This window comes from Lycorma delicatula, chromosome 10, assembly GCF_047948215.1.
Source record: "Lycorma delicatula isolate Av1 chromosome 10, ASM4794821v1, whole genome shotgun sequence".
In the NCBI taxonomy this organism is placed as follows: domain Eukaryota; kingdom Metazoa; phylum Arthropoda; class Insecta; order Hemiptera; family Fulgoridae; genus Lycorma; species Lycorma delicatula.
The window spans coordinates 66,801,310-66,818,028 of NC_134464.1; the positions used below are offsets into that span (position 1 = coordinate 66,801,310).

Genomic DNA, 16,719 nt, shown 5'->3' on the forward strand with positions numbered 1-16,719 from the left:
ACTAACTGGCATTACTGAGCTATGTTGTTAATCAATTCTAAGGGCTGAATGCAGTTTACTGATACAAAAACATGTTATCAGTGAAGTTATATTTTCTCTGCTTTATTTTTCAGGATACTTTTCCCTGATATGGTGAAGATATTAAAAAAAATATATATATATATTGGGGTGGAGATATTATTTACTCCATTTTTTAATTTTTAATTTTTTTACAACAAAAAATGCACATTGTTTTCAATCATTTCTATCACGCTCCTCAGTTTTTGAAGATACTTTTAAACTAGCATCAGCTGATGTTACTTCTGGCAGGAATCTTTCATTAGGGAGAAATGTATTAGGAATGTGGTTGAATAGTGTATGTGATTCGGTTTGTGTTTGTTTATTTAGTATGTTATCATTATTTGTTTTGTATATTTATGTATTTCATTATTTCAAATGTGTTTAAAACATCATCCTTTTTTAATTACTTAACTCACTATAATAGTATGAAAAATACAAATACAAAAATTATGAAACGTATTAAATGAACAGACAATTAAATTATGGATATTTCTTCATTTCATTCATAATATGAATCTACCTATTTAAAAAAAAAAAAAGAACTGCAAAGAGTAAACACAGCTGACATCAGTGTAGACAGAATGCACCAGTTACTGAAGATGATCACAAAGATGACTTACAAACTTTTAAAATAAGTTTTTTCTTCTTCTTGAAGTAATCAATCCTAGGATTCGTTTGCAGTAGTCTTCTTCCTCCAGGCAGTTCTATCATGTGTGTAATCTCTTGCATTGTTTCCTTCAACTGTGCCCTCTATTATGGTGTGCAACAAACTGTTATACTGTAGTACATGTCCTATTCACATGTCTTGCTGTTTCCTCAATAAGATTAATAAACATGCCACTTCATCAATCCTTTGCAACACCTCTTCATTGATTATTTTCTCCTTCCATGTAATCTTCCATGTAATCTCCATTCAATCTTCCATGCAATCTTTAGCAGTGATCCATTGGTAGTATCACTGCTAAAATGCATCTATTCTTCTTTCCCCTTCTGCCCCTATTGTCCATGCTTCACTGTCATATAGGAAAACACTCCATAAGAATGTCTTCATTAACGGTTTTCTCAATTTTTTGTTTATATTGTTTGAGCAAATATCTTAATTTACTTATTGAATGCTAATTTCACCTGTTTTATTCTGCTAATAATGTCCTTTAAGCTGTATCCATCTGATGTAATTCTGCTTCCAAGATAGGTGAATTCCTTCATAAACTCCAATTTATATCTATATCAGGTTTATTTATGTCTATTCATATTTATATCAGCTTTCATATCATGCCTCCTCACTACCATTATCATTGTTTTCTCTCACAAAACATAATACATCTATTTTCTCTTCATGCATCCTTACTGCATGAAGTAAGGATGCTAATTTCTAATTTCATCAAGCTTTTTTAAATGTTTTCTTTTACAATTTGCTTTTCCATGTCATTAGAAAAAGTTTAAATCTCCATATAGAATCACTGTCATGGACAAAAAAGTGTTCTAATTCTTTGAAAATTTGAAAATGTATTTGCAAATAACCGGATAAACTAACAAATAAAAAACCCAAGATAATTTTTTTAACACAAGACAGAAATAAACAAAATTCAATATTCATACTAATTACAATATATTACTATTTTTTAAATATCATCCATAACTATATACACTCTAGTATTGATTATTAAATATAAACATTAAAACTCAAAGACTGAAAATTAAATAAAATTTTCATAAAAGTGTTCAAGTAAAATTTTTTCTTTGCTAAAGAAAATGTTTAGTGACAACTACCTTATCAAAAATTTCAATAGAATTAGTAAAATTAACTTGTATAAGTCATTAGTAATTAGCATAAATTAATCTTCTCATAAATCATTATTTGATGTAGTATTATATAATTCTTACAAAGTAAAAATTTAGAACACAGAACTAAAAATTAGATAAATTACATAATTATACTAATAAAAAACACTCACCATCAACTTTTTCTTTTGTCGCAATCTTTCTTTACATAGGAAGACTACAGCTGATTTGAAAACAAAGCACATTGCATGAAGCTCGAGGCCCTTCTTTATTTTACCTAAGAAATCTGAAATATTGAGCCATTCTACACCACCATAATAGAGAAGGTCACCTGGACTTAAATCTATAGGCTGTAACAAAAATGAAGTAAAAGATACATAGGTTATATTATATTAGTTTTGAACAGAATGAAGTTAAAAATATAAGAATTCTATGCTAATAAAAAATTTCTAACAAGTGGCTACTGAGACATCTCACTAAAGACATCAGGTTTATTTAGTAAAGATATTTGTGAAACTAATCGGTAGAAGATACAACTAAATAAATAAATTTTTATAATACAGATGCAATAAGTAAATCATAACAGAAATGGTTGTGTGCTTCTCCATGGATAAAAAATATAACTATCCCACTAATTGCCTGGAAGCTTGGAAGGAAACAATGGAAATTCTTGACCAGGATAATATCACAAATTAAAAATGAATGACAAACAGAGTGAAGTGGTTAAGTTCTATATTATTATATAACAGCAATAAAAAATAATAATAAATAGATAAAGCAAATAGGTGAGGATAATAAATTAATAAATATCATTACAAAAGGGAAAAAGTATAGAATTGTTAATTGAAATTATTTGAGAACATATAATTCTGTATAGTATGACACTAAACAGCTGTAGACAGCTCCTCTGATACCATGTTATCTAAGATTTTCATTAGTAAGAAGTACAGAAATAAATTAATTTTACTGAAGAAGTCTGAGATAGAGAAAGAGCCAGAATAACCAACTGACAAATTCATCTTGTTAAAGTTACACTCTAGATAAAATTTTAAACTTTATAATTCAGTAGAAGCTTTCTTCTGTTTTTAACAAGTTTGAAAATAAATATAAGAATTCCAGACATAAATCGTTTGATGAACAATTAACTTTTGATATTGTGTAAGGAAATATTTGTTTTTTGCAGCTATTTTATTAGATATTTTAAAAGTTTACTTCATATGGAGGACCACAAGCTACTTTCAAGACTAAACTGTCATTTAACAAGATTTTGAAGCTATTAATTCTCTTCTTTCAATAACAAAGAATATATGAGTACCATTTAACTTACATTACAAAATTAGAGAATAAGTAAAGAAGATGATTTAGTGTAAGCTGTTCTGCTTTCTTATAAAAAAAGGTCTGAAAATACTGACATTGAACAAATGTATAGGTATTAGAACATTTTTTTTGGAATGTTTTTAATGGTTTATGAGAGCAAAAGAGGGCAGATAGATAGCCACAACAAAGAAAGCTATATGATTTTGAAACGTTGCACAACAGAAAAATGTTTAAAATGTTTGGCTTGATAAAAGGTATTGTAAATACTGTAAAAAAACTAAAGATAATACTAAAGTATACAACTGTTGATATGAAATGTGGGAATACAATTCATAGGTTAAAAATCTACACAGAACAGAAAGAAATTATAAAAGTATTTAACTAGTCAAATGAGAAGTGAAAGAAAACAAACCTGTTTACATGACTTTTGATGTTGTCTAAATAGATGATCAAATATTGCACCATACTCTTCATGAATTCTCTGCATTTCATTTATGTGTTCAGCTACTTTTTCCATACCTTTTAGAGCCTCTGTAATTACAAAAAAAAATGTGTCACATAAATATAACAATAAATAACTAAAAATATTATCCTATTTTATCACAATTATCTTACATGTTAGAGATAAAGCTGATAAAGTGTGCAAAATGAAAATCATTCACAAAATTTGTTGAAGCATTAAATAGTTATATCATCACAACACATAAAATAAAATAAAATTGAAAACTAAATTATGTTATCTTAGTTTCATTGGTAACCTTTTGTTTACTTTATCGACAGCTTCAAAATGATTCATGAAATCTCACTTTAGATCAGCTGATGTATTCCCATTAGCAGCAATGATTTTGCTAAGCTTTTTCTTTGGTAAATGTGGTATTACCTTACTTTTTTCTTAACGATTACACCAGAACCACTAGACAAAACTAGACAAATTTATCACTTTTAGATCAGTAATTGTATCTATCTTATGGTACTTTTATAGTATGCAACATGTATTATTTATACAAATACAATAAACAAGTTAGTTATAAAGCTTGCTTGTTTGTTACCATAGTACTGAGATGATGTTTTACTTATCTAAATAGTAGCATGGCCCTGTCGACTTCATAGTTGGTATCGTCCAAGTAGGCTCTGTAATCGGCAAAGGTGATATCATTGTTCACCATATTTCTCTTTACACCTTTCGCTTTTTTGATATAGCTAGTAGTGTGAAAAGTGTAAAGCTTAGCTCTCAGTTCTTCTATATATTCCATAATCACTATAGGGTGTTTGTCTCATCTTTAGATTTTCCAAGTACCTTTTTGTTTTTACGTGAATTTGTTTGGCTGGTTTTTCGCATAATCTGATGTATCAAAGTGGCAGATCAAATCTGGACCTCTCATGTCCTTGAAAAAGTCGGTGTGAATCTTATAGATGAAGCTATCAGTATCCATATACAGTAGCTGTATTTTCAGACCTTATTTCACCTTTATCACTGAGTAGTGAGTCACACATTAATGTTTTACTTATGTCTGAGATTGTGAGGCTGACGTAGATGGGCTTATTGAGATAGATCTTTCCACATTTCTACACCAACCAACTTTTCTTTATATATAATTCGGTCTTTGAATGTGGGTTTGGCGATGGATTTAGTTAGTTGTTTATGATCAGTTACTGTTTGAGTGGATTTGATTCCAGACATTTGCTGAATACCACGTTATTCATTAGCTTGTCTTTCTCAAAATCATTCCTTGCTTTTTGTCTTAAAGCGATATTGAGATTGATATAGCCTTTTAGTCAAGGACTGTGGCAAAATTGTAACACTTTACAGACCTTTGTCACGAGCAAGCCATTTCTGATCGCGTGTTTTAGTGTAACATAATGGCAAATGTGTTTTTTCGGAATTAATGTCGTCAGCAGTTTGCTACAGTCAAAACCAAGCAGCTTTTCATTGGTCAGCAGAAAAGGCAACTCATTGAGTAAATCGTGGAGATGAGAAGGATATTTAACCTCAACCTCCAGAATGTAACTGATCTCATCATCTGCATGCGTTATTAGACTGTCGAATATACGTTGGTTTTTTAAATGTAATGAATTTTTCTGTCACTTTCAGTATCACGTATATCATTCTGCCGTCACAGTCCAGTTATCTTATGATGAAGTGAGAATTATAGCCTGATAGATTGTGGATGAAGACGGTTTGTGCATACTGGTTTGCTTAGTCCTGTGCAAGTTACAATTGTTACAAAGTGCTGTTCTGTACCAACTGGTAAAACGGCAATGGTCTCACATTTTTCGCTTCAGAACTGAACGGTATCTTACACATCTTGCAGTCATTTATTGTGTTGTATCTAGATTCATCTTCCAGTGTAAATACAAATTTTTGTTTCATTTGAGGTTATCCGCCACTTTTGACATTATATCGACTACTAATTGTCATACAAAGTGCTGTATGGCGTTAGGATCTCTGGACAGCAGTGGTGTTTGAGGTAATATCTGCTTTATCTCATTGTCAACAGCGTCATGAGATACAAAGTGCAGACAGTAACTCATAGGTTCATGTTGCTGTGTGACACGTGTGAAATTCTTAATCGATGACATAGAGTAAGGAGTCAGCTTTAGTATACACCCAAAGTCAGCATATGCAATGACTGGAACGGGAAACATGTTTTGGTAATTCTTAAACAATAATGTAGACAACGTATCATCTTTACTTTAACATTAGCCGGTTTGTTCATCAAACACTGTCAGAGGTGAGCCTGCATTTTTTTGTAAAAATGCCGTCTTTTTGTAAGAAAGTGAAACACCATTTGCATATTTCAATTGCTTCTTTATGTTTTGTTAACAGTGATTGTACTAGACGTGATAAATTTGATATGTAACAGTAGTGAATGGTCTTTTCATTCTTAATGTACAACAAATCATAATCGGCTTTTTCCTCAACACACACTTTTATAGGTTTTATTTCATTGTTTTTCTTTAATGTGTGTACATTTATCAAAACTTTATTTGCTTTCTTGAACTTTGCTTCATCTTTTATTTCAGCTGGATATTTAACCATGGAAAAGTCATACTGATCTTCCAAAATGTAATATTGTTCATTTAACCACTGACAATGCTGACTGTTTATATGTTTAGATAGTACAGCTCATTTGAAGCAGTAGTTATTGTCATTTTTAATGTTGATCACAGCTTTCTTTTCTTTAATTTCTTTAGGGAGATCGATGTATGTTGAGCCATGCAAGGGGAAAGTATTTATTTATGCGGACTACCAGACCGTATATCCTCAGAAACAACCACCTGCTTTCTTTAATTAGAAATTCTCTCTCTCTTTGTTTATTATTTCATCAAAGGCCTTATCTGGTGCTTTGTCAATATCAGCTTTGTTGTTTACTAGTATCAATTTTGTTTTGAAGTTAGTATCTTTTGTTTCATGTTCTTCATTACCGTTTGCCATTTTTCTACATCTTTCCTGTGTAAATTCTAGGAATATATTGAATTTTATGGCTTTTTCACATTAGTTAAGTGACTCAGTAAATAAATTTGTAACATCATGTTTTAGGCTGAGTAGGAATCAGTATGTAATTTTTTCACCACTCCTTTTATTACTATACGAGTACGTAACCAGGTCGTTATTGAATGTGCTTTCAATTATGTTGAATAGTGATGGTTCACACAGTTCTAACCTAGCACGTTTTGTTTATGATTATGAGGAGGACCGTTATCAAGTCCTAATCCTACTTCTTCTCCAGTAACCGCACCCTTTTACAGTTTATGGTTATACGGAGCAACAAGCTATCGACACTAACCAGATGTTGACTGTTATCCACCTTGATAAGAATGAGAAATAAGTTCTTTGATCACCTCTTCTATTTCACCTACATCATTTACTCGAACATCACTGCTGCAGATTTCTATATCATCTTTATTCCATATTACATTCATCTTTTGTACAAAAACTTCACATTCCAGAACAAGGCTGAAGGTATAAAGCCCATCTTTTAAAATGAATTTTTAAGCAGATTTTCTACATCTTCCCCAATGTTGATCAGGAATGCTTTATCATCTGAGAGGTTTTTGTACTGATATAATTCCAGGTTACATTTTTGCGACCCTGCAGCCCAGAGATTGAATACATTTGATTCCCAGAGATCTCATCTGGCCTGTTTCGATAGGGTTGATTGGCTAATGTTCAGTAATTGAACTCTCTTAAAGGATGACATGATGAGTGATCAAATGTCATTGTCCTATACTTGCTTGCTAATGATGCTACTGCGAAAAAGATATTGTTTTTGTAGGAGTGTAGATATGTCTTGCCAACCAGCACCAGAGTGATACCCATTAACAGCAAGTACCTGTCTAATATTGTGGAACTCGACCAGCTAAAGCGACAGACTCACCCCTACTCTATCTCAGAAGGTCGGTTAGATATCCCATCTGGAACCCTAGCTGTGAGCAGCAACTGTTCTGATGTCATTTATTCACCAAGTCATATTTCATGATATTACTGTTTTGATTATCTAATTTAGTTCTGCTCTAATCCACCAGCGCTAGTGTCTTACCTAGTTCGTATTTCAACCGCCAGCGCTAGTGTCTACTTAGCGGTAGCATCTTCATCTAGTTAGTATCTCATCTGCCAGTGCTAGTGTTTTGAGCCCTGGCCACATGTAACAACTGCTCTGACGTCACATGGCCATGAGATGTCCTAACATCAATATAAGATAGAGGATCCTATAAGATATATGCTACAAGATTAAGGAATCCTATAAGATATATGCTACAAGATTAAGGAATCCATAAGATATAGAATTTAGATCTAGACCATCGGACGAACATAAGATATATGACTTAGATCAGCTCTAGGCAACAACTGCTCTGATGTCATATGGTCTTCAATTGTTCTAACATCTGAACCACATAAGATATGAGATTTAAATCTAGGCAGATGCTCCAAGTACTCCACTTCTGACCTCACATGGCCTTGAGGGGTCCTAACATCTGAACCACATAGAATACAGGATTTAGATCTATGCAGCTACACTGGCTTGAGATCCCCACCACACCACCTGATGACATCACACCCCACACATATTTAGCCCAATCACGACAACTAGTGACCTTAAAGTGGCTATCAATCCACGTGTGTATATACTACTTGTGTGTAAAATTGATACAAAACTATGATATTTTTATGTGAATTTCTAATAAGCTTCCAGCATATTTTTATCTATCACATCTCCCCCATTATTATTGTTTTTGTATAATGTTATTATAATTATCTCCATTTTTTTTATTTGATGATATCACTACATAAGCTTGAAGCTTTTGCATGAGATGTGAAAATGGAATTTTGTAGCATATGAAAAATGACTCACATGCCTGACAGGAATTCTAACCTGGACTGAGTTAATGACAGAAAGCCCAGTCCAGGTTCAAATTCCAGTTAAGCAGGTTTTTTCATACACTAAAAAATTAAAAGAAACATATATATATTTCTTTTTTTTATTTTTTATATAACTGTTTCTTTTTTCTTAAATACTAAGGAAGATATGTGTAGATACAGTTAAATACATTAATTTTAGAAAAAAACATATAACACATTAAAATTATTGAATGAGTCATATATATATATATTGTACTTAATAAAAAATAAAACAACTATCCATAAATGATAATAATTATTATTGTTAAGGTAATAATACCTTAACTACCCACTAACTGGAGGAGATTTAATTGTTTTTATCTGATTATTATTATTATTGACTCATTTATTACTTATTATAAAAATTTAGAGAGTTTGGGTTTTAATAAATAAATAAATAATATATATATACATATATATATATATAAAACATAACTTGCAAGAAATTTTTTGAAAGCTGATTAAATGATAGATATGCAGTAGCAATTCAATTAATTTGAAAAGTGCAATATAAATGCTTTGTTTTTAAATTAATTCATTGTATAAAGTATAATTATTATTACGGTAAAAAAAAAAAAAAAATTAGTATTCTGTATGACTGTGGATTGTTATAACCAATAAAATTAATAATGTTAGAGAAATTAAAAAAAAGCAATGAAACATTTAATAACTGTTCAATTACAGCAGTCATTTTCAGATTCTGTTAAAAAACTTAATTGTTTTTTTAAATTAATTGTTATTTTATAGAAACAAAATAAACTAACAATACAAAGAAAATAACCACTTTTAACCACAAAATTGGGCAAATTGTAATTTATAAAAAAAGTTATAAAAACTTTACCTGAATCTGAACTAGCTTTCATTTTATATCAAGGTTCTTTAATCTGCCAAATTCAGCGATATGTTGTTTGTATCATTTGATGTATTACTAGTATTTTAATCAGGTTTGTAAAAATTTTTTTGTTAATATATTCAAATAATTTGACTTATTTTTTTTTTGTTTTTCATTTTGAAAGTAGTTTGTGTGTTTATATATTTAAGTTAAGTATGTATATTTAACAATTTTCATCCTTTGTGTTTACATAAAAGATTTCCAAAAATTATTTCAATCATAGAATAGGATCATTTTACATATTGTTTCAAAAAGCTGCACATTGATTTATGTAAAATTTATTATGTAATAAATGTGAAAACAAACTGTTGTATTTGTAAGCTAGGTAAATTGAATATTTTTTACTGTTATCTAAGTTTGTGTCTGGCGAAATGTATTTTATTTTTTCATTAGTGGCTCTTTTTAGTTTCCTTTTTTAATTTGTGGGCAATTTTTTCAGTTGACTGTAAATGTAAGCAAGTGTTAAGAATTTATCATTATTTGCTTTTTTCAGTTTTTTACACAAAACTTTGTGTAGAATTTTATCTGTTACTGTTCTATTATTTATTGGGTTCAAATTAGTATTTAATTTTGTTCAGTTCATTTTGATAGTATTTTTATGTTAGTGGAATGTGGTAGTCTATGGTATGACATATTGTATGGAACAAAATGAAAACACACAGTTTCCCAAAGACATTTCTGAAGAAATTTGATTTAAAGTGAAAGACAGTTCAAACTGAGTTAAAGATTTTATAATTTTTATCTTAATAAAAAGTGTTCCATAGCCACTTAAAAAGTAGTTTAATATATTTTTTTTAATAACGTAGATCATGGATAGAGATTATTAATAAAGATATATGGTAATTATAATTACCAACTAAATGAAGATGCTGATCAGATTGTGGATCTGTAAGATTACGTAATTGCTGCAAAAGTAATGGATATTTTAATATCCTTTGTATTGGTTTTATAAGATATGATTCAAGCGTAGAAGAGTGCTGCTGTCTAGGATTTCGTGATGATAGGAACTCTTGTAGCGCTTGATTACCTTCATCTGTGAATGTAAAAAAAAAAATAATTAATGTAATATTAACTAATATTATATCATCTTATCATCTTCTGATCTTCTAATTCAATTAAAAAATTATTACTTAAAAATAACAAAAAAAAAAAAACAATAAAGAACCTTGATGTCAATAATGAATAGAAAAAGTTACCTCATTTCAAAATATTTTGAATCACTACATGAAATAGTTGTTAAAAATTCATGTTTTTTTCACGAGGGTTTGAATATTTATTAAACACTCTTTGAAATTTATCAAATAGAATATAAAAATTTAGGTGTATTACTGTTTATTATAATTTAAAAAATAAATTGTATCAGAATAACAGCGAAAAAGGACTTCAATTTGCATACAAAAGAAGGTTTTATGGGCTACTATCTAAAAAGTTTCCATCCCACCAAAAACTAATCTAAAAATATTTAGCATTTTAAAATGAGATGTACATTAACAGATTGGTAACTGCAAAACAAATATAACACATGTAGTTTCCAAGAATAATAAAAGTGATAAAAATTTTCCAGATTTCTTGTTAATAACAACCAAGAGAAACAGAATCCAGAATATTCATTTTAATAAGTTTATGCCAACATGGTGTGTCAAAAAAATTACATTTTTCTGCAGTTTCATTTCAGAGAACTAAAAGATAAATCTGCAAGGCCATATGAATGGTATAGATTTTCCCATTCATGATAGCATTGGTAATACACATTATAAATAACAACATAATTAAAACAAATAATACTGGGAAACATTAAATTTGTAGAATTTAATGATGTATATCATTATCTTTGTTCATCTTTGTTCATTCTACAATGATGTAGAGGCAGACTGAGATTCAGAGCAAAGGCACTGCCTAAATATAAAAACCTTGTATAATAGTATCATTCTAAACAAATATTATTCACTGATAATAAAATGCCTGAAAATATGAGTATAAATGAGTAAACAGAAAGATTTTCAATCATTCAAATAAAAAAAAACTAATTTAGTGATGTTAGATAAATAGTTAGAAAATTTGTTTAATAATACAACAAAATTATTATTCTTTCTGAAAAAATATTAGTCATGTATATTAATCATGTAGTAATATTACAACCTTATGTATTTTTCTTCTGATACTGATCCATGTATTACAAAGCATTAACTAAAGTAACAAACTTCTTTTTTTACACAAAGTATTATTACAGCTTTAAAAAAAGGATAACAATAAAAATCTTCTATTTTTTCTTTTTAGAAATAAATGGGCCCAATCTTAAAACATTAAATAAATAATAAGCACCTGATTTAGTAAAATTGTAAATGTCTACCTAATATTTTATAAATTGTGTTTATAGTGTTGCAATGTACACTAATCATGATTCTAGTCATAGTTTCCAAAAATCAATTCCTTCTAATCAAAACCATGTGAAAAATGTGAACTTTTGTTCCCTATAAAAACTGTCAATACAAGGCACACCATATTTTTGCTTTCATTTTCTTATGCAGACAGTAAGTATACTTCAAATTGAAACATTCTTCAAAATTAACATTTTCAAAACAAAAATTCAATTTTGACAATTGAATTTGAATTTGACATAATTGACTCAATTATGACAATCATAATCTTTTCAATGTTTCTCTATCTGATCAGACAATTATAGTTTTCAACCCAGAAAAGTTTGTAATATCTGGTCTTAGGCAGTTTCTACAAAAAAAAGAGTACTGCTCAATATTATTTGACACTTTGTTTATCAGAAAAAAATGTAGTTTAAAGTAACAATTTAACTATTTAGATGGGTTCTAATTTAATAAATATTCATACTGAATGTACATTATAATTATAGCAATCATAAATTTTAAATCTTGTACTCAAATGAGTTTACCAGTGTTTTTTATTACTGCTTCCAAAACTGTAATATTAATCATGATTACAGAGATTAATAACACAAATCACAACTTCGTCTTGTGTATTACTAATAAAATAGAATAGCTGAATATGGAACTACACACATCACTGTGAACACTGAATGCAGTTCAAGTCACTAATAAAATATAGTAGTAGTAACAGGACTAATTTCTTCAAAAGGTGAATTTAAAGCCAATTATGCAGAAGCATAACGCCCTTAATCCATCACAGCTAGTCTAATAACAATGAAGCTGTACATGTAAATATAATTTGCTTTTTACAATATATATTTGTTAAAATATTGTCATGTTAAATATACACCTCACTGTTTGCCTAGGCTACACTTTTAAATTAGAAGATAATACTGAACTGTACAAAACAATATAAAACCCTAATATCAATCAGTTTTATTGTATGACTAATATTGTTGAAAATAGCCGTAGTACTTTAAAAATAAATAAATAAAGGTACTTACTAGGATGTAAAACTTTTTGAGCTTTGGAATGACTAGCACAGAAAGAACTGTACAATTTGAAATGATTAACATAGTAAAGAAAAGCACTTCCCACTGAAAATAATACATTCTGTAACAAACAAGAAAAAATAAGAACTTAAAAACAAAATTTCATATTTTTAAATGTTAAATGTTCCTAACTTTTCCAGACATCTGTTGCAGATAAATTGGAATAAAACAGTTGGAAGGTAAAATGTTGCAACTCTGACTTCAAGACCTCCTTCCAGAGTATGATAAAAATACAGGAAAGTAATAATAGTAAATAGTAATAATAGTCCCTTGCTGATTTTATTTTTTTACTTGTTTTAATGTTATTTTAATCAAGTTTTGTTAACTTAAATATTAGTATTTTGAATTAATTTGGCAAAATAGTTGAAAAACGTAAATATAATGCATGAAAAACACATTGTAATTATTTAAAAAAAAATAAACCTAACCTATCTTTTTATTACAATATTAAAATAAAATTAATACTTTCACTCTTTTAGATCACCAGTCTTTATTTAGAGTAACAAATATTTTAATATTACATTTATTTACACTAATTTGTTATTCACTATAAGTAATTCATAATTATAAAGTGTTATTTTCTTTATTTTGACTGATGAACAAATTTTAGGTTATGTAAAAAAAATTAAATACAAATTTTACTAAAATCAGTCGTGTAAAATGTAACTGAAAGTCATCATATACCAATAATAAAATAATTCATATACACGATATAATTCATAATATTTTTATGAATATAAAAATATTCATAAAATAAAATTCAAAAATAATCGCTAGACTGAAAACGAACACCACGGTTTAACTCTTCATTTGCAACACTATACAAATGTAAACTATTAGTGGTTGTGCTTGGGTTTAGAATTATTTTATTCTATTGGTTTGACCCTTTTCTTTTTTTTTAATGATTATTAATTGCTATGAAGCATAGACTACTTAAAAAGTGAATATTAGCACTAATAATGGCTAAATAAGGTACTAAAAGCATATAAGTCATAATATTATCACACAGAACAAAATAAAACTGGACAAAACCAAGTATCATAATATTACAAAAAGGAGTCCTTTTTGTAAACATCGTGATCATCATAATATTACAACAAAAACTGGGAAGGGATTAAATAATATTTAAAATTAATCAATCATAAACAACTATTTAGCAGAATTTGTTGAAATATGTTAATACACATCTGTTTAATTAGTGATTTAACTTTTTTATTTTCAGTAACTAATCTGCGATTTTAAAGAGTTTTATGGGAAGTTTTGAACTTTTTATATGAACTGAGGAAAATACTTAGTACTAAAAAACAATAAAAATAATTAATTTAATTGATTAAATTGTTTGTTTTAATTGCTTTGATTTAATTGTTAATTGTACTCTACATTGATGAACTACCTTTAATGATTTCTTCACCACAGACTGGCTGTGTAAAAAAATCATCATCATTCACAGAAAAGGAACCTCTAATAGATATCTCTTGAACCTTAGCTACCTTACATGTATTACAGCTATAAGAAATAAATAATTTTTTTTCTGTAGTAAAACTGCTTTTTTTTCAAAAACAGTAACAGATACTTAAAAGATTTTTTTAAAAAATAAATTGAAAAAAAATACAGTTTATGAAAACATAAAATGATACCCTATTGATTCTTACAATAGTAGTAAAAATGTTTCATAAAACTATATATATATTCCAACTAAAAAATTAAAACCTTTTATTAATCAAAATATCTTTATGATATGTAACAAGTACAGATTTTTATTTTTTAGTAACATCTGTGTGCTTTTCTTATATGCACTATCTGACTGTTGAACAGTAATCTCAAGTTGAAAGTTAGGTTTTAAAGTTAGAGAATGTTCATATGTAATACAACATAAAAATAAATGAAAAACAAATGAATAAATAATAAATACAAAAATGATACCTTAAACTGACTAGGATGCTCAAATTTATGAAAATCAGGTTCCATTTCCAATGCTTCCTCTAAGTTTTGAAGAAACTGTCTTTGGAACGAAACTATTTCTTGTATATTACCAAACAATGCTGCTATTTCGGCTTGAGATAAAAATGTTTCTTTCTTTAATGGTTCAAGATAATTTTCCAATAAATTATTTAAATGCTAAAAAAGAAAAAAAGAAAATTAGTTTCAACAGCATTTCATTAAAAATAAATCATTAAATCCATCTATGTATAAAACATGAAAAAAAATATCTTAAAATAATAAATATCTTTCTGTAACTCTTGGAAACTCATAAACACTCCACTGTTTTTAGTATAATAATCATTTTTACGAATACTAATCAATATTTAAAAACAATGTAATTCAGATAGAACACTTTAGTAGTACAGCACTAACTTTGAATGAAGCTCAGAATCAACTGGTTTCTGGGTAGATGTGACTTACTCATGTATAAATTTTGAAGATGAAATTATCAATCAACATACATAAAAATTATCTATCACCAGTCAAATCTGCTGGAATGGTTACTTGTTTACATTGTTGGAATGAGTAAAGGCAGTCAATCTAAATACACATGGCCAAACATATGGTTGTATATCAGCATGGCAAGTCTACTGAAAGCCGGCCTCTGTGGTGTGAGTGGTAGCGTCTCAGCCTTTCTTCCGGAGGTCCTGGGTTTGAATCCCGATCAGGCATGGCATTTTCACATGCTAAAAAATTTGCCATTCATTTCTTCTTCTGAAGCAATACCTAAAAGCAGTCCCAAAGGTTAAAAAATAAAAAAAAAGGTCTACTGAAAAAAGGCAGGTGATGATTTCAACCTGCTTTAACTAATGGTCAATCAAAATTTACTGATTTTCAATTTAATCATTATTTGGTAGATTTATGTCATTTTAGACCCTCTTAAATGTAGGTATAGTCCGGGAGGTATCAGAGAAGGCAGGGGAGATAGTCACTGCCTTGAGTAGGTTGTTAGGAAATGTGGTCAGTCCTTGGGGCTCCAAGCGGGCGTGGTTTATGGTAATGTGATCAACTCGGTACTATTATATGGTGTTGAGGTCTGGTTGCCGGCACTGAGTAGCAATAGGAATAGACACATGCTTGAGAACGTGTAGAGGATAGCTCTATGCATAGTATCTGCATCCTCTTCTGTCTCCGCTGAGCTGCTTATTGTGGGGGTCCCCTCATTTCACCAGCTTGCAACCACGTGGATTGGGCTTCTCCAAGGGGCTGGTAAGGCTGAGATGCAGGATTGGATGTGCCAAGCTTGACAGATTCGTTGGGATCGTTTCTGACCAGGTGGTGGACTCACTGCCTGATTCTGCAGGTGAAGCCATGAGTCAGCTATAGGTTTGGTGAGATCTCCTATTGGTTGACCCAGTTCCTGTCTGGCCACGATGTGTTCCAGGTATATTTCATACCTGGGGGGGGGATGACCCCTTTTGTTTATCCTGTGGGGAACTCGACACTCTGGAGCATGTCGTGTTTGCTTGTCGGACCTGGGACAGAGAGCACTTGCAATGTGAGTTGATTACTGGGCCACTTACGATGGAGAGTATCATGGGTCGTATGTTGGCGAATGAGGTACAATTCCATGCTATATCTGATTTTATCACACGGGTCCTTCAACAGAAGGATAAGGCTGCTAGGGCAATGAGGGGATAAGGGACAGTTCCTTGCTGAGCTGTTATTCGTTTGTGCATGCACAGATGGGTAGCAGTGATGAGGCACAGGGACTCCCTTATCCTCTTGTAGAAAAAACTGAAGTCTGGGTGAGAATGCTCTTTTGGGTGTTCTCGTTTGAGGCAAACAAAGCATAAAGGCCAAGTCCCAGCTCCTAGGGTGGGAGAACAGAAA

At 29.8% G+C, this 16,719-nt stretch overlaps 1 protein-coding gene across 2 annotated transcripts in view; it reads right to left on the reverse strand.

Annotated features, from left to right (window-relative positions):
* sif (guanine nucleotide exchange factor still life) overlaps positions 1-16,719 on the reverse strand; it is a 1,284,896-nt gene that overhangs the window by 44,502 nt on the left and 1,223,675 nt on the right. For both annotated transcript variants that reach the window (XM_075376797.1, XM_075376796.1), the window contains exons 13-17: positions 14,827-15,021; positions 12,856-12,964; positions 10,306-10,485; positions 3,572-3,690; positions 2,016-2,192 (exon numbers count right to left, since the gene is read on the reverse strand). In XM_075376797.1, the coding sequence (XP_075232912.1) occupies positions 2,016-2,192; positions 3,572-3,690; positions 10,306-10,485; positions 12,856-12,964; positions 14,827-15,021 (780 nt within the window). The remainder of the gene's footprint in view (positions 1-2,015; positions 2,193-3,571; positions 3,691-10,305; positions 10,486-12,855; positions 12,965-14,826; positions 15,022-16,719) is intronic.